The 19,559-nt window shown below is 40.5% G+C and overlaps 1 protein-coding gene across 1 annotated transcript; it reads right to left on the bottom strand.

The window, feature by feature from the left end:
* LOC131942189 (uncharacterized) lies at nucleotides 1-11,243 on the bottom strand. Its single transcript, XM_059301919.1, has 3 exons — nucleotides 11,063-11,243; nucleotides 1,009-3,745; nucleotides 1-655 (listed from the first exon to the last, which is right to left on the bottom strand). The coding sequence occupies exons 1-3, from the start codon at nucleotides 11,137-11,139 to the stop codon at nucleotides 287-289; spliced, it is 3,183 nt and encodes a 1,060-aa protein (XP_059157902.1). The 5' UTR covers nucleotides 11,140-11,243; the 3' UTR covers nucleotides 1-286.
* Nucleotides 11,244-19,559: the final 8,316 nt, after the last annotated feature.

The following is a 19,559-nucleotide window of genomic DNA, read 5'->3' as shown; positions in this document are numbered from 1 at the left end:
TATGTTTACTGAAATCCATTATGACAGGTATATTTACTGAAACCCATAATGACAGGTATATTTCCTGAAACCCATAATGACAGGTATATTTACTGAAACCCATAATGACAGGTATATTTACTGAAAGCCATTTGTGACAGGTATGTTTACTGAAAGCCATAATGACAGGTATATTTACTGAAAGCCATAATGACAGGTATATTTACTGAAACCCATAATGACAGGTATATTTACTGAAACTCATAATGACAGGTATATTTCCTGAAACCCATAACGACAGCTATATTTACTCGTACTGAACCTTTCTAACCGTGGCCAAGAGAACATCTAGTGTCCGGCCGGCCCAGTTCTGAATGTCCGACAACCTCCTGACCGCCGTCCTCAGATCCTGATGGGAGCCGGTCTCTAGCACCGACGTGATGAAGCTACAGAAGCCGCTGATGTCGGAGGCCAGCTTGAGGGCGCGGCGCCTCTCGAGGGTGCTGGGGGAGCCCTGGAGCAGGACGAAGGTGTACTCGGCCACGTGGTGCAGGGCGAGCTTGAGGTCAAGGCAGCCGTAGAGGAACTTGGTGACCTGGCCGGACACGGAGAGGGTCAGCAGGTCCTGGTCAGTGTAGTGGACAGTGTCCTTGTCTGGTGTGTTCAGGGCAAGTATCTGGTAGAAAAAAAAATAACGAAATATATTACATTGCTCCTAAGGTACCAAAGAAATAAAAGGTATTTTTAAAATAGACACAAGAGAATTGCATAACCCCAAGATTAACTGTTAACATAGCAATATCTGGGAGTTTTTGGAGGTTCGAATTAGCTCAAGTAATACAAAGACCTGTTTTTTATGTCATAAGAATAATTATGTGTGCAGTTGAAAATTGACATATTTTCCACCCAGCAACTAACATAACATACTAACATAACAATTTTATTTCTATAGTAGGACAAATAGTTGTCTTTTTTTTTAAAGTGTCTCATTAAAATGAAACAAACTAAAAAGATTGAAGATCAATTTACCTCTCTTTTAAAGCCGAGGTCCTTGTGGGAGAGCGCTAACAGCTTGTGACTCAGCTCTTTGATGCCTTTGCCATGACGCTTGTTGCTGTACTCAATCCTCTGCTGCAAGGCCTTCTGATACATCGTCGTCTTCTGGCCGCGTCTCTTTCGGTTTGCTGAAGCTTCACCAGCAGGGGGTGTGTCGAACCTGGCAGGTTTGGGAAGTTCGACGTGTCGGACCTTGAGTCTGCGGCTGTAGCGGTACAGGATGTCCGGAGTCCCCATGCATTGGATACTGTTATCGTGGCTGGCGAGCGAGCGCATGCAGTTCCAACAGAACTGGTGCCCGCACTTGCACGTCATGTGGTAGCAGCCGCCATCTTTCTCCATGAATCGGGAACAGCTCGGGCACATCCTTCCTTCAATCTCATACAGCGTGGTTTTTTTCGGCACTTCTTTGGGAGCCGTGTCAATCGGGGGCTCGTCTGTGGTTTCATTTGGAGGCTTCAGGGTTTCGATTCTTTGAGCGTAGTCTTCAGCTTGCGCGCAAGACGCAGGCCAATGCGCGGCCCCCAGACACGAGAAACAGACCCGCATGCCACAACCGCAGGAGACATCAAAGGCGACACCGTCGACAGGTTTTTCAGAGCTGACTTGGATGACTCGGCCGCAAGTTGGATTTGGGCACCATTTGACGTTGGGTTTTGTTTCGAGATCACCTTCCAACTGACGCTGTAGCAGTTTGCTGACTTCTGCAACATGCAGCAGACTTATAAGCGTGACGAAGTCTAAATGAACGTCACACTGATACCCGGGGCATGTCAGGTTTAAAGCACCGCCGCTCATCTTGGCCCGGCAGTGAGCCCTCAAGCACTCGTCACAGAAAACATGGCCGCACTTCCCCAGCCGTGTTCCTGGATGTGCATGCTCGTGAGTTGGATTCACGTCATTGTAACAGATTTCACAAAATGCGTCCACGTCATATTCGGCGGAAAGTTTTTCAATTTTCACAGCAAGATTGGTCTTCTCTTGAAACAGGTCAAAACAATTTTTCCACACTTGGTCTGAAACAAGTAAACTCTGAACTTCATATTTCATTCTCTGGCTCAGCAGTTCAAAATCTGTTCGAACCGTGTTGGATACAAACTGTGTGTTTTCCAGGTTGAGTAATTTTTCTTCTTTCATTTCAAAAAGAGTTACAACGACACAATTTATAACTTCATCCAGTGAAGATCTCTGCGCTGGGATAGAATCACAGACCCGCTTTGTGTCTTTACAGATGTTGGAGTTTAGCTGAAGTCGTAAAATGTTCATTTGTTCGTCGTAAAAACTTTCGTAGGTAAAGATCAGGTAAGAGCAATAGTCACCTTTGACGTAGGTTTTGGGAGAAATGCTTAAAGTATCCACTACTTGCTCTGTGATATCTACAATAAACCTCAAAGGTTCACACTCCGACAAAACGACGCAAGGCCCAAATTTTTCTTTCAGTTTTTCTAGTGTGGTTTCTTCAGCAGGAATAATCACCTTGGCGCAGTGTACTGGAGTGTAAGCAGGTTTTGTAGGTTTTGGTTCGACAACCGGCACAGGTTTTGGTTTTTTCTTTCTGATCTCGACCAGCCTGCCACTTCTGGTTTTCCTGTATTTGACTTCCTCTTCCGGTTCTCGTTTGGGGAAATAGTTGACCTCGTCTGTGTAGACGATGTGAGATCGGTCCTCTGTGAAGTCGTCATGGTTCACTGATTGTTTCTTCTTGCGCTGTGGTCTGTGGGCGGAGCATAGGGACCTGGCCTTTTCAGCTTGGGCGATCAAAGCAGTCAGGAGGTATTGGGAGGAGTCAGAAGGAGCTGAGTCATCAGAGGAGTCATTAGGGGAAATAACATCTTCGTCGTCGTAGAAAGACAGAATATTGACGTCACTTAAATTTTCGGAGTCGCGGGTCGATTCAGTATCATTAATGTGGGTGTTGCTTTCTGCAGAAGTGTAAGGATATTTATCATCGTCCTCTTCTTCTTCAGCCCATAGGTCGTCAACATCATTCTGGAATATTTCATCGTCATATTTTCTAAAATCCTCTCCGGTAAGCCGCTTCCTGTGTTTTTGGGTTTTTCTCGAGACCTTGACATTCGACCTCATCTCCATCTTGCCCTCTTCGTTGACCTCCATCCTGACATCGGTGTACTTGGGGTTAAATGCCAAAGAGCAGCTCTTTGGGCAGGGGTAGAACACCTCCAGCCGGTACTCTGTCTTGGAACTCTCCAGGGGCTGAGACGCATTTTCTTTCTTGGAACCGGCAATCGTGAACACGTTCAAACTGCGCATGTCATTTCTCTTATCCGGTTTCTCTTTCTCTTTCTTGCTCAGTTTTAACAAATCGTACTTGGCTCGTCTTATCTTCCTCTGAGACTCCTCGTCTGCTACGTGATTCATATTAAAACTGAAGTACCTTTTCTGTTTGGGGACGACCGACCCAAACCGGCCTTTGTTGCAATGGAAACTCACGCAGTTGGCGCGTCTTTTTAACTTGTGACGCTCCAAGACCGACACCATGGCGTCGTTTTTGTTGAAGCACCCCATCTTGATCAGGTGACTGATGGTGGCCGGAAGTCGCCATCTTTGTTTTTTGTTCATGGAGAGAATCACGTTGGTGGAGCCGAGAGTGTCCGAGATGAGACTGTCGTGGGTTTTGGATTCGAACAGCTCCTTCACCTCAGCTGGTCCTAGGCTGGAGGTCCCTACAAAACAGCCCTGTTTGGCATACCTGTAGGAGAGAGAGGGTGTAAATGGTATACTCATGTAGGCATAGTCAAATAGATACACACACACACACACATATATATTTATATATATATATATATATTTATATATATATATATATATATATATATATATATATATATATCTATATATATAAAGCAAAGTGGTCAAGTGCCCGATAGGGCACTTCCCGGCGCCGCAGGCGCGTCAAATTTGGCACGATGGTGCCTTCGGGCGATAGAACACGAAGGCCGGTGACGGTTGGCCGAAAAGTCGACGGAGAGGGGGTCAAAACTGACCTCGACTGACCGGCGCCTTATATGGGCTATATTACGAAAAAAAATTTCCTCCGACGACCCCCATTGAAATTTTGTGAGGTGGTAGGAGAACGCCTTGGGGTGTCACAAAAAACTCGCCATGTCCGGGAAAAATCGGGAAATGGGTCAAAACTGACCAGTCGTATTTCCCTATATAATCTTTGTATTTTATGGGAAAAACAGAGGGTCATTTCAAAACGGATTTTAGGGCACTTACCCTCTTTACTTCTGGCTACATTTTTGCATGCTCTTAGGTAAATGGCTTGACCTTTAGGGAAAACTGTCGGTTTTACTCAAAGCCCTCGACGAGGGCTAAAAAGTGACCGCGAGTGAAATTCTCTTTATATGAGCTCTATTACGAAAAAATTTTTCCTCCGACGACCCCCCTTGAAATTTTGTGAGGTGGTAGGAGAACGACTTGGGGTGTCACAAAAAACTCGCCATGTCCGGGAAAAATCGGGAAATGGGTCAAAACTGTCCAGTCGTATTTCCCTATATAATCTTTGTATTTTATGGGAAAAACAGAGGGTCATTTCAAAACGGATTTTAGGGCACTTACCCTCTTTACTTCTGGCTACATTTTTTCATGCTCTTAGGTAAATGGCTTGACCTTTAGGGAAAACTGTCGGTTTTACTCAGAGCCCTCGACGAGGGCTAAAAAGTGACCGCGAGTGAAATTCTCTTTATATGAGCTCTATTACGAAAAAAAATTTCCTCCGACGACCCCCCTTGAAATTTTGTGAGGTGGTAGGAGAATGCCTGGGGGTGTCACAAAAAACTTGGCATATCTGGGAAAACTTCGTAAAGGGGTCAAAACTGACCAGTCGTATTTCCCTATATAATCTTTGTATTTTATGGGAAAAACATAGGGTCATTTCAACGCAGACTTTAGGGTACTTAAACTCAGTATATCTGGCTAATTTTTTGCATACTCTTAGGTAAATGGCTTGACCTTTAGGGAAAACTGTCGGTTTTACTCAAAGCCCTCGACGAGGGCTAAAAAGTGACCGCGAGTGAAATTCTCTTTATATGAGCTCTATTACGAAAAAAAATTTCCTCCGACGACCCCCCTTGATATTTTGTGAGGTGGTAGGAGAACGCCTTGGGGTGTCACAAAAAACTCGGCATATCTGGGAAAACTTCGTAAAGGGGTCAAAACTGACCAGTCGTATTTCCCTATATAATCTTTGTATTTTATGGGAAAAACAGGGTAATTTCAACACAATTTTTACGTTACTTAACCTCTGTACATCATGCTAATGTTTTGCATACACTTCTATAGATGACTAGGCCGTATGGAAAAACTGTTGGTCAGACTCAAAGCCCTCGACCAGTGCTAAAAGATGACCGCGAGTGAAATTCTCCTTATATGAGATATATATAAATAAATTGACGATCGATCCCCTTAATATTATTTGAGGTCGTAGACCGACCCTGGAGGGTAACAAAAAAACTTTATTCCCGTCGGAAAAAGCCATTGTAGACGTTAAATATGTTTATATATCGTATTTTCTTATATAAGCATAGTAACTGTTTAAAAAACAAGTTAATTAAAAAGTCTAGTGACAATTTTAGCGCAATTTCCTTATATCGAACCTCAGCTTATTAATAGGGTACAAAAATAACGTTTGATTTAATAAGTAAATTAAATCGAGATAAATCATATATTGAGCAAATAAATAATGCAACACAAGTAGTTTTAATAATTCAAAACAAAATAGAAAAAATATTTATTAACGAGATTTTTAAAAAAATCCTTTCGAACCTCCGCTCATTCGCTATGGTAAAATCCTTTCGAACCTCAGCTTATTAATAGGGTACAAAAATAACGTTTGAATTAATAAGTAAATTAAATCGAGATAAATCATATATTCAGCAAATAAATAATGCAACACAAGTAGTTTTAATAATTCAAAACAAAATAGAAACTAGCCTCCCGTATCAGTCGAAAAAAAAGGGGAGAGTAGCCTCCCGTATCAGTCGAAAAAAAAGAGGAAAAATTTTAAAAATCCTTTCGAACCTCCGCTCATTAAAATCCTTTCGATCCTCGGCTTTTGCGCTAAAAACCTACAAGACGCTCAGTTTAAAAATTCTTAATTAATTTTTTGTGACCGAACGAAAGGATATTTTTGAAAACTTTCTTCGGCAATATTGGTTTAAATTATGGCAGAAATCGATTGGTAAATGTTTCAAGTCGCTAAGTGGTCTGGTTGCCGAGATATGGAGCAAAAACTGAATTTGTTCGAGGTTTTTTGGCTTTTCCGGGAAATCCATGAAAGAAACCCGGAATTTTTATAGCCTATGTTCATCCTCGTAACTTGCTTAACATAATTGCTTTTGGAACTAGTCATCGATATTGCTTCGTTGAGGAGGAGATACGACTTAAAGCTGCGGACACACATCCATCCATCCATCCATTCATTCATACATCCAGAAATGACGGGTTAATAAACGCAATTCTCCAGAATGGAAATTGCGCTAAAAAGTAAACACTGACATACGTCATTCGGTTAATTTTCAAGGGAGGTAACCTTTTTAAATAATTATTTTTCAAATAATTGTATACTATTTTAAACAGAAACAGAAAACGACAAAGTATAGCATTTGTTTAAAAAAAAAAATAAGTTGTTAATTAAGCTACGTATCATAATTAAATAAAAAAATAATTATAAAAGTCAATGTAATATAAATTGTGAGATATACTGTTCACGGAACCTCTGTAGTTCTATTTCCATTTTAGTTATAAATTGCGTATTTTCGAAAGCGGATATTAAACAACATACACCATCTTCTCTAAAATTAGCATTACTGTTTAGATTTAAGAACTCCACGCCTCATCCATCACCAAATAATTAGTATTCAAATTATCAAATGTTTTTGAAAACCTAAGCGAAGCTAGGCAGAATGCCTAGTATATCTATATATATAAAGCAAAGTGGTCAAGTGCCCGATAGGGCACTTCCCGGCGCCGCAGGCGCGTCAAATTTGGCACGATGGTGCCTTCGGGCAATAGAACACGAAGGCCGGTGACGGTTGGCCGAAAAGTCTACGGAGAAGGGGTCAAAACTGACCTCGACTGACCGGCGCCTTATATGGGCTATATTACGAAAAAAAATTTCCTCCGACGACCCCCCTTGAAATTTTGTGAGGTGGTAGGAGAACACCTTGGGGTGTCACAAAAAACTCGCCATGTCCGGGAAAAATCGGGAAATGGGTCAAAACTGACCAGTCGTATTTCCCTATATAATCTTTGTATTTTATGGGAAAAACAGAGGGTCATTTCAAAACGGATTTTAGGGCACTTACCCTGTTTACATCTGGCTAATTTTTGACATGTTTATAGGTAAATGGCTTGACCGTAGGGCAGACCTGTCGGTCTTACTCAAAGCCCTCGACGAGGGCTAAAAAGTGACCGCGAGTGAAATTCTCTTTATATGAGCTCTATTACGAAAAAAAATTTCCTCCGACGACCCCCCTTGATATTTTGTGAGGTGGTAGGAGAACGCTTTGGGGTGTCACAAAAAACTCGCCATGTCCGGGAAAAATCGGGAAATGGGTCAAAACTGACCAGTCGTATTTCCCTATATAATCTTTGTATTTTATGGGGAAAACAGAGGGTCATTTCAAAACGGATTTTAGGGCACTTACCCTATTTACATCTGGCTAAGTTTTGGCATGCTTATAGGTAAATGGCTTGGCCGTAGGGCGGACCTGTCGGTTTGACTCAAAGCACTCGACGAGGGCTAAAAAGTGACCGCGAGTGAAATTCTCTTTATATGAGCTCTATTACGAAAAAAAATTTCCTCCGACGACCCCCCTTGAAATTTTGTGAGGTGGTAGGAGAACGCCTTGGGGTGTCACAAAAAACTCGCCATGTCCGGGAAAAATCGGGAAATGGGTCAAAACTGACCAGTCGTATTTCCCTATATAATCTTTGTATTTTATGGGGAAAACAGAGGGTCATTTCAAAACGGATTTTAGGGCACTTACCCTATTTACATCTGGCTAAGTTTTGGCATGCTTATAGGTAAATGGCTTGGCCGTAGGGCGGACCTGTCGGTTTGACTCAAAGCACTCGACGAGGGCTAAAAAGTGACCGCGAGTGAAATTCTCTTTATATGAGCTCTATTACGAAAAAAAATTTCCTCCGACGACCCCCCTTGAAATTTTGTGAGGTGGTAGGAGAACACCTTGGGGTGTCACAAAAAACTCGCCATGTCCGGGAAAAATCGGGAAATGGGTCAAAACTGACCAGTCGTATTTCCCTATATAATCTTTGTATTTTATGGGAAAAACAGAGGGTCATTTCAAAACGGATTTTAGGGCACTTACCCTGTTTACATCTGGCTAATTTTTGGCATGTTTATAGGTAAATGGCTTGACCGTAGGGCAGACCTGTCGGTCTTACTCAAAGCCCTCGACGAGGGCTAAAAAGTGACCGCGAGTGAAATTCTCTTTATATGAGCTCTATTACGAAAAAAAATTTCCTCCGACGACCCCCCTTGATATTTTGTGAGGTGGTAGGAGAACGCCTTGGGGTGTCACAAAAAACTCGCCATGTCCGGGAAAAATCGGGAAATGGGTCAAAACTGACCAGTCGTATTTCCCTATATAATCTTTGTATTTTATGGGAAAAACGGAGGGTCATTTCAAAATGGATTTTAGGGCACTTACCCTCTTTACATCTGGCTAATTTTTGGCATGTTTATAGGAAAATGGCTTGACCGTAGGGCAGACCTGTCGGTCTCACTCAAAGCCCTCGACGAGGGCTAAAAAGTGACCGCGAGTGAAATTCTCTTTATATGAGCTCTATTACGAAAAAAAATTTCCTCCGACGACCCCCCTTGATATTTTGTGAGGTGGTAGGAGAACGCCTTAGGGTGTCACAAAAAACTCGGCATATCTGGGAAAACTTCGTAAAGGGGTCAAAACTGACCAGTTGTATTTCCCTATATAATCTTTGTATTTTATGGGAAAAACAGAGGGTCATTTCAACGCAGACTTTAGGGTACTTAATCTCAGTATATCTGGCTAATTTTTTGCATGCTCCTAGGTCAATGGCTTGACCTTTAGGGAAAACTGTCGGTTACACTCAAAGCCCTCGAAGAGGGCTAAAAAGTGACCGCGAGTGAAATTCTCTTTATATGAGCTCTATTACGAAAAAATTTTTCCTCCGACGACCCCCCTTGATATTTTGTGAGGTGGTAGAAGAACACCTAGGAGTGTCACAAAAAACTCGGCATATCTGGGAAAACTTCGGAAAGCGGTCAAAACTGACCAGTTGTATTTCCCTATATAATCTTCGTATTTTATGGGAAAAACAGAGGGTCATTTCAACGCAGACTTTAGGGTACTTAAGCTCAGTATATCTGGCTAATTTTTTGCATGCTCCTAGGTCAATGGCTTGACCTTTAGGGAAAACTGTCGGTTACACTCAAAGCCCTCGACGAGGGCTAAAAAGTGACCGCGAGTGAAATTCTCTTTATATGAGCTCTATTACGAAAAAAAATTTCCTCCGACGACCCCCCTTGATATTTTGTGAGGTGGTAGAAGAACACCTAGGGGTTTCATAAAAAACTCGGCAATTCTGGGAAAACTTCGTAAAGCGGTCAAAACTGACCAGTTGTATTTCCCTATATAATCTTTGTATTTTATGGGAAAAACAGGGAAATTTTAACACAATTTTTAGGTTACTTAATGTCTGTACATCATGCTAAGTTTTTGCATACACTACTATAGATGACTAGGCCGTATGGAAAAACTGTTGGTCAGACTCAAAGCCCTCGACGAGGGCTAAAAGATGATCTTGAGTGAAATTCTCCTTATATGAGATATATATATATATATATATATATATAAATAAATTGACGAACGATCCCCTTAATATTATGTGACGTCGTAGACCGACCATGGAGGGTAACAAAAAAACTTTATTCCCGTCGGAAACAGCCATTATAGTCGTTAAATAAGTTCATATAACGTAATTTCTTATATAAGCAAACAATATAAGTAAACAATGACATACGTCATACGTTCAGTTTTCAAGGGAGGTAACGTTTTTAAAATTATTATTTTTCAAATAATTGTATACTATTTTAAACAGAAACAGAAAATGACGAAGTATAGCATTTGTTTTAGTACAAAATTAAGTTGTTAATTTAGTTAAGTATGTTAATTAAATTAATTAATTAATTTCAAAAGGCAATGTAATATAAACTATGAGATATACTGTTCATGAAACCTGTGTAGTTCTAATTCCATTTTAGTTATACATTGCGTAACTTTCCAAAAATTCGCTACGAATCTGCATGTAAATGACTAACAAAAACATTTTTTCTAAAGTTAGCATTACTGTTTAAATTAAACTTATTAAACTTATTAAAGCACTCCACACCCAATCCATCGCTAAATAATTAAGTATTCAAATTCTCGAATGCCTTTTAAAAACCTAAGCGAAGCTAGGCAGTATGCCTAGTATATATATATATATATATATATATATATATATATATATATATATATATATATATATATATATATATATATATATATATATATATATATATATATATATGTATATATGTATGTATATATGTATGTATATATGTATATGTGTATATATATATATGTATATATATATGTGTGTGTGTTAGTGTGTATACACATTATATCCATTATTCCATTATTTCCAATAATAATTCTTCCCGATGTTCATATTTTTATGTATTGTCCTTACTAGTTTTTAAACAGTAATACAGTAATAAAGTTTTTTTTTTTTTTTTTTTTTTTTTTTTTTTTTTTTGAGCCTGCAGTTTTTATGGGAAGTAAAATCTTATTTTAAGCTATATATTCGTGATGTCTACAGAGAAAGAGTGAGATAAGAGAGAGAGAAAGGGAGGAATGGAGAGAGACACACAAGGAGAAAAAACAAGTAAAAAATAGACTACATTACAAATGTTATTCAGTAAATATGAACAAATAGTCAAGAAAAATGATTTATTTACCTTTTAGCTTGGTGGGAGCTTAAACCACGAAGAGTGTTTCCTGACCTTACACCTCCCTTACACACTTTGTAAACCATTTTTTTTCGGCTCTGTTCTAGAAACTTCTGTTCTTGTAGGGTTGTTACTAGTTGTAGATGAAGGAGTTGTTGTGCAACTGATATTACTCGGTGTCCTTATATAGTTCTTATCACGGGTAACTTGCTAACTGTGGTGCAATCGTTTTGTAAACAGACATGCCGTAGTCTCTATTAATAGAAAGTAGGTTCGATTAAAGTGCAGGCAGCGATTGGTGGATATTTTTAAAACTGGGCCAGGCGTGTGTTGCGTAGCGTGGTGTATGTGCGGCAGACCAGCGATTATCGAATTGTTATTTTTAGAATCAGCGACGCCAGCAGATACGAGACATATTAATAAAATGTTTACAATTTTAAATTTTAGTTAAGCTTTTGCTTCTAAAGCATTTTTTCTATTTGTTCTAGTAGATTTAACTGAATTATATTGTTGGGTAATAATCGAATTAATTCTAGGTGTATTTAATATGTATTAAATGTATTTATCAGATCAATACGGGGGATGGGGGGTGGGGGGTGTGTGGTGGAGTGGTGACCATTTACTTGATAACGATAAAAGGGTTCCCCATCTACATCAACAATGAGAATGAGAGGCTGCATATTTTGAAAAACTTTAAACATCTGGGCGTCATAATCAAAGTCAGAGTATCGAAACCAGAACAGCTCGCAGTATTGCGCAGACTATAGCGACACTTACATAGCTTAGGACGTTATGGTAAGGTACAAACGTAATTTATACACACACATCTGACTGGGATATGTTGAACAGTTTTTGCTACAATTCTAAATGCTTGCGAATCTTGGACGCTTACAGTTGCATTGGAAAAGATAATTCAAGTCGCGGGAATGAGATGTTATAGAAGTTTTCAATACGGTACTTGACTTAAAAGGCGATTGGTCACCAAAGTATGTCTGGAGCCACACGACGAAGCCGTCCCAGTCAACTAGTGTAGGGTGAAATATTGCTACCAGGGTGTTTACTTTTAAGCTTGAACAGAACTCGGCCTTGACATTGTACAGCCCAACCAACGAAGATAAACACCAAACACAAATTGAACACTTAAGTTGTGTTTACAGCACATTGTGTGTGGTTTACTTTGCTAACCCGAAAGTCCCGAATTCGAACCCACGAGCTCGTTAGCTGGGGATAGCCACTCTTCTAATTCGAACCCACGAGCTCGTTAGCTGGGGATAGCCACTCTTCTAATTCGAACCCACGAGCTCGTTAGCTGGGGATAACCACTCTTCTAATTCGAACCCACGAGCTCGTTAGCTGGGGATAGCCACTCTTCTAATTCGAACCCACGAGCTCGTTAGCTGGGGATAGCCACTCTTCTAATTCGAACCCACGAGCTCGTTAGCTGGGGACAGCCACTCTTCTAATTCGAACCCACGAGCTCGTTAGCTGGGGATAGCCACTCTTCTAATCCGAACCCACGAGCTCGTTAGCTGGGGATAGCCACTCTTCTAATTCGAACCCACGAGCTCGTTAGCTGGGGATAGCCACTCTTCTAATTCGAACCCACGAGCTCGTTAGCTGGGGATAGCCACTCTTCTAATTCGAACCCACGAGCTCGTTAGCTGGAGATAGCCACTCTTCTAATTCAAACCCACGAGCTCGTTAGCTGGGGATAGCCACTCTTCTAATTCGAACCCACGAGCTCGTTAGCTGGGGATAACCACTCTTCTAATTCGAACCCACGAGCTCGTTAGCTGGGGATAACCACTCTTCTAATTCGAACCCACGAGCTCGTTAGCTGGGGATAACCACTCTTCTAATTCGAACCCACGAGCTCGTTAGCTGGGGATAACCACTCTTCTAATTCGAACCCACGAGCTCGTTAGCTGGGGATAACCACTCTTCTAATTCGAACCCACGAGCTCGTTAGCTGGGGATAACCACTCTTCTAATTCGAACCCACGAGCTCGTTAGCTGGGGATAGCCACTCTTCTAATTCGAACCCACGAGCTCGTTAGCTGGGGATAACCACTCTTCTAGGAGAAACAACAAAATCAAACAACTGCTGCCTTGTAGTTTATTCTTGGATGGATAAAGTGTATGGAAGCAAATCCAAAAAAGAAAAGCAGGCTGAAATCGGAGTCAATGGCCTCAATTGCGAAAACCAGTTGACACGTATACTTAATTGTGTTGGAGGGAATCTCTTCCACACTAAAATTAAGAACGAAGAAGAACCCACGAGCAGATGAAGCCAATCAGCTGGGGACAGCAACTTATCTAGGGGAGAAAACTCCGAAATCAAACTGGAGTGGCGCCCCTTAGGCGATAGCAGAGTTTCTTTCAGGCATCTCTTGAAGAAAGTCTACCGCCCCTCCCCCACCCGAACGAAATGGAATTTATATAGAAAATATATACTTATAACAGTGTCCGCCCCCCCCCCCCCCCCCCCGGGAAGAAAAATTGGGCGATAGATTACCAACTTTCTCCAGCTTCTGCGACACTGATTCCAAGTTGTGTAGGAAAGGACTTGTTCTTTTAGTCCATCAGCAAGGTGGAGAGAGGATGTCTGATGTATTGGCAACATACGGCTCTTTTCATCTAACAGCCCAGGCGTTGTGCTTGGATTTCCAAAGGCAATCATTCAATGGTCTATTAGACTATGGAACCATAGTTTGGTTTTAAACTATTTAAAGAAATGAGAATATTATAATCTCTTAATATAATTATTGAGTCACATGATAACATTATGACTTATGAACTGTTTTGGTACAAATAAGTTGGTGTACAATATTAATAATAAAAAAAAACCGTTATAAATTAGGATTTTAATAACACAATGAGAGGACATGGCCGGGCGGTAGAAGGCTCTACTGAACTAGAATTCCAATCTCGATCTCGAGACTGTTTGGACTTTCTTGAGTCCACCCAGCTCCGATGGAACCTGACTCGAAGTAAAAATAAAGGCGACAAGGCATAGATCTGAGCACACTATCCCTAAGCATAGTTTCCCTTCACATGCCGCGGTCAAAGAAACAGATAAACTCTACTTCATCTGCCCTATCTAGTGTCAAGTCCCATGGAGTAACTACTAACAAATAGTTTGGAGTCACGAGTAATCGACATAAACGTATGGATTAAGAAGGCTTGCTTAACGAGAAGCAAAATGCTTTGCTGATTCTTGATTAAAGAGTTCACGGTTCTGCTAAGTAATTCCTTGTTTTGTAAGTACCAAAAAAAAAAATAGTTTCAGAAGGTAATTAGAGCTATTACATGAGGGCTTAACATGTTCGTTTTTTAGGCTTTTAACTTCAAATCTCTCACCTTGCTCGTACTAAAACACCTTACCCCACCTGTACCCTTTAAAAAAATATAAGTGCTATATTTCAGAGACATTTTCCTTGTTCCAAACCTTCCCTACCCCATTTGTCTGAAGAAAGGTCAGTGTTGACCCTGGTCTCCTATTAAAGGACAAGGTGTCAATCCCTTAATCCGGACATGAATACATGTTAAACACGACGCGCTCGGGGTCGACTGCTCCGTGATTGATCGGCGCATGGAGGTCAGAGGTCAAGGGGGTCAGGGAGCAAAGGTGACGCGCCGGAGATGAGAGGGTTGTTGATTGGTGCCGGCGGTCACGTGTTGTTTCGGTCCGTGTAAATATCCTAATCCTGCGTAGACATGCAATGACAATCAGGGATTATCCATAAACGAGAGAGTGGTGTGTGTGGGGGGGGGGGGGGGGGGGGGGGGAAGGGGAGGCTTGTTCAGAGTTTTTTGACGATCTGTTAGGAGATAGAGTGGAGCGACACAAAGCGTGATGCCAATTTTGCTTTCTACAAAAAGAAAAAAAAATCACGTTTGAAACTGAATTCTAGCCGTTAATTCTCATTTTAAAAAAATAGTTTTGTATATTGAATTAAAAACTGATCCATAAACTCAATGTTGACCAGGTTCATTTGATAATGTAGTAAAGAAATAAATAAAAAACTGCAATTCTGAGGGGGTTGGGGGTGATAGACTGATGTTTGATATAAATTTTAGAATGATGGGGTCTGGCTCTCGGTGACCGATCCTATGTGTCGAGTGACCATAGCGAGGGGGGGAAGGTAAATCATAACGTCGTTTAAATGTCCTAACATTCATTTTATGCTCTGGACTAATAAAATGCTAAAAGTGATGAAAAGTGCTTCAAATCTAACTAAGCACATGTATACTATATATATATATATATATATATATATATATATATATATATATATATATATATATATATATATATATATATATATATATATATATTTATATATATATATAATGACGTAGTAATGAAATCACTTCACTATTTTATCCTAACCCAAACAAGTGGAACGTACTGGCTAACTTCACCCATTCTCCACTTAAATTGAGCGACTCGATAAACACACATTTAAGCAGAGAGAAAAAAAAAACCTCCCTAGTCCAGCGAACATTTTTTTCATTAGTTGCGAGCGCCCCTGTTTAAGAGATCACACAATGCATCAGAGGTTATGTCAATTCGTTATCTTAAGATACGTTCAGAGCGGCCCGTATGTTTGGCGACCCGGCTTGGAATGGGTGTCTGACATTCCCCCAGCAACTTTGAAAAAAAAGGGGAGACGAGCGACGGTCTAACATTTAAGTGTCCTCTAAGCCAAATGGCTGTGTTTGCACTGTTTGAGTCGGGTTAAGGGTGGGGGAGGGTAAGGGTAAGGAGTGGAGTGGATCTCGACACGGCATATTGCTGTGTTAAACACTGAGGACGTTAAGATACATACTAACTGCTAATCGCTATCTAAGAGTTTCTCAATTTTTAAAAATCCAATTTTAGTAAAAATAAATTGTGTACGTAATATCAATGTTTTGTTGAGTCGAGAGTTTCAAGAAGATCTTGCACTTTAGTTGTTCATCATCATCATCCCTTATGTGCCCACGACACATGGAGCCGCTACAGAAAGCTCCCTCCACTTTTGTCGGTCTCCGGCAATTTTTAAGGCAATCGTGTTGTTATAAACATTGATAAATCTTTATAGTAGCAGTGGTTAGACCCAGTGTGGAACATTACAATGACGGAGTAGTGTCTGGTATCTATTGGGTAAACTTGGGACACACAATTTACTCGTGATTTTTTAACCTAGTGAGCGAGGAAACTACAGCACAAATCAATCGTTTTAAAAAAACAAATTATTGTCATTTTTTTTTACTTGCTACATATTGTAATATATAATGAGTTAGCTATTTGTCTTTCTAAATATACTTTAACCTCAATTTTAAATTATTTAATTTAATGATATCTGAATAAAGTTTTTAGTTAAATCATTTTTTGTAAATATTATTTTGAGGATTTTTGTTTCTGAAGATAGATTTAGAACTTATTTTGATTCCATCTTTGTGCGATTTTCTTCTAGGATACATTTCCATTTTGTTTATATTGTCCAGAGACCATTTCTCTGATAAATTAATATTTAAAAAAAATAATGTTCAGGAAAATGAACCTTTTTTTAAAAATCATCTCTTGTACTGAGGTTAATTACTGAGGTTAATTACTGATGTTAATTACTGAGGTTAAATACTGATGTTAATTACTGAGGTTAATTGATGATTCTTATCGTCAAGAAGTAAGAAAGTTTGACCTACAATGTTGTACGCTTGTGTCGACCGAGTTAAGTAGTCATCAACGTTTGTTCCGACCCTCCTATGCCCCCCCCCCGCCCCGAACAAACGCAGACTATGTTAGCATAGGGCCCCTGGTTTAAAAAAAAACAAACAATTCATGGGTCACTATCTACCATGTCGCTATGACATTGTATATTTTGTTATTACTAGATATGCTATGGAAGATAGTTAGCTTCGCCCTAAATCCGCCACTGTGCCGCCAACCCCAAACCCTGACTAATTTTCCCAAATAAACACAAAAATGCAGCATTGGACAATTTACGAGACGTTTAAATGGGTACTTTACTTTATATAGCGAGGACAACTTAAAATTTTGTTATAATTATTATACACCATTTCGTTGACCGTGTCTGAAAGACAGCTTTCCCTTTAACTGCACCCCCCCCCCCAGTAGCGTAGCGGGGGGGGGGGGCGGGGGAGGACATATGTCAAAATGGGTTGGGAAAATAAATTGAAAGGTTGAGGGGGGTGCAAATTGAAAGTTTGAGAGGAGGGGGGGGGGGGGGTAAATCGAAAGTTTGAGGGGGGGGGGTGCAAATCGAAATATCGAGGGGGGGGGGGGGGTGCAAATCGAAAAGTTTGTCCCCGGGCGCCGCCGGAAGGGTCGCTACGCCTCTGACCCCCCCCTCCCCCAGCCCCTGACTACACTTTCTCACATGAACAACATTTCACGATGTACCTTACTACTATATTACGAGGACAATTTTAATTTTGTTATAACAACTATATTGCGGAGACAATTTTAATTTTGTTATAACAACTATATTGCGAAGACAATTTTAATTTTGTTCTAACAACTATATTGCGAAGATAATTTTAATTTTGTTCTTACAACTATATTACGAAGACAATTTTAATTTTGTTCTTACAACTATATTACGAAGACAATTTTAATTTTGTTCTTACAACTATATTGCGGAGACAGTTTTAATTTTGCTATAACTATGGGACACTATTTCGTGGGCCCTGGTCTGGAAGATAATTTACCTCCCTCTAAATCAACCTCTGCGGCTCCCTTGACCCCTGACCCCCACTCTCCCACACGAAGAGTCCCTGCAGCATTTGACGATGTACCTCACGTAGCATCCAACGGACACGGGTCCGGAGTGAGTCGGACAGGTTAATCTCACGGTGATATTTGTGGGCCGGACCAGCCATGAATAACGGCTCAGGCAGACGGAAGCAGAGTCAAAAAAAGTCTTAGCGCCCAAAGCCTGCGCTGTCCTGGTCAAGAGGTCAGTCCTGGGTCACAGGACAGTCCTGGGTCACATGACAGCTGTCCTGGGATGTATGTTTGATTGCTCGTCTGGACATTCACCAAAGTATAAATTATCTCTTAATTAGCAAGGGGAAAAAAGTATACTACAGTATATGTAGGTCTGTATCAGTATTTCTTTGCGGCGACATTTTTCTCCGCGAAAGGAGGGGGGGGGGGGAGAAGGAGGCACTTTAAAGTATAACGTATTGGGGGGGGGGGGAACTAAATTTTCCGGGGGTGCGGACACTGGAAAAAGTATATATTTTTCTATACAAAATTTCTCTTACAAATTAAAACCAAATCCTACGAACAGGATTCGAACATGATACCTTGGATAAAACGTTTCTAGTACATTCAACAGTTTCTTTAAGGAACCTCACTGGAGGGGAAGAGGGCAAGACTCCCTTGGAGCTCGTTCTAGCCGCACCCCCCCCCCTCACTTACACACAGACGAAATGATAGAAAAAAAACTACTTTCAAGTAAATACTTTATATTTTTAATATATACTCTTACTCTTTGTCCGCCCTCCTAGAAGTTATGAGTGCCCCCCCCCCCCCCGATTAATTTTTTGAAAGAAACCCTTAAACAAAAAAAATTAAATTGAATTAAAGCTTAAACAAAATGTATGCGAAATAGGCTTTTAATTGAGACGGCTGATTTTGAGCACAACGGCTAAAAATAGCGTCACGCTTAAATTCGTTTTATATTTTTACCCTCAAAAGTTATTGACAGCGTTTATGCGGGAATCGCAAAAAACAAGAAAGCAAACAAAAACAAAACACAAAAACAATTGGAGGTTAAAGCAGCATGACGTCATTTCATTGAGTTCCGCTCTGTTATACCCGCGCCTTGCTGGCGTCGACGAAATATAAACTATTTCCGGTTTGGCGCGAATTTCGCACCCGACCGGATAACGTTCACTTACCGTAACAATAGTGGTTGCTCCACCCCCGCCCCGTCCATCCGGGTATTGCTGTGTATACAAATAAGTCAGAAAGTAAAATCGCACTGAGATTATTAGTACAGAAAAGGTATTTCCATTAGCCCCACCACATTCTTTGAATTACTGTTATTTAAACGACCTCAGTGGTTAAATTATTGTTGTTAGTAATGTGTGAAAATATCATAAAACAATCAAGTTTAAGGACTAAATCGACCTCTTTTACAGCCCTATTTTGCATCGTGGGTTTCTTTCAGTCATTTGGCTCCCGAGGGCTTTTAAGATTTCAGGTGGGTGGGCAATTACATGAATGATTAAATATAATTTGTTTTTCTATTTGCTCTCGGGGGGGGGGGGGGGGGGGGATCATTGACAATGGAATGTTGTTAGGGGGCAGATTTTTTCGGGAACGGAGGAGGGGGGTGCGGGGGTCAAACGCCCCTCCGAAGAAAAGAGCTCGAGTTGTTTTATTATGTCTAAACGAAGATTCTGACAAAATGGATGATTTTATGAAACGGTTAAAATATAAGCATAAAAGACTTTTACTTTTGACTGGCATTTAAAGTATTTACATTTT

The sequence above is a fragment of the Physella acuta genome, unplaced genomic scaffold (assembly GCF_028476545.2).
Source record: "Physella acuta isolate Inbredline_101_S28 unplaced genomic scaffold, ASM2847654v3 ptg000393l, whole genome shotgun sequence".
In the NCBI taxonomy this organism is placed as follows: Eukaryota; Metazoa; Mollusca; class Gastropoda; family Physidae; genus Physella; species Physella acuta.
Note: the sequence above shows the minus strand (reverse complement) of the source record. Positions and strands in the feature narration are given on the sequence as shown.

Bases quoted from the DNA above. Each gene is read 5' to 3' on its own strand.
- LOC131942189 (XM_059301919.1), bottom strand. From the start codon at position 11,139: ATGGTTTACAAAGTGTGTAAGGGAGGTGTAAGGTCAGGAAACACTCTT. The intron at 3,746-11,062 runs GTAAATAAATCA...TCTCTCCTACAG, and splicing joins AGCTCCCACCAAGCTAAAAG to GTATGCCAAACAGGGCTGTT. The intron at 656-1,008 runs GTAAATTGATCT...TTTTTCTACCAG, and splicing joins ACCTCGGCTTTAAAAGAGAG to ATACTTGCCCTGAACACACC.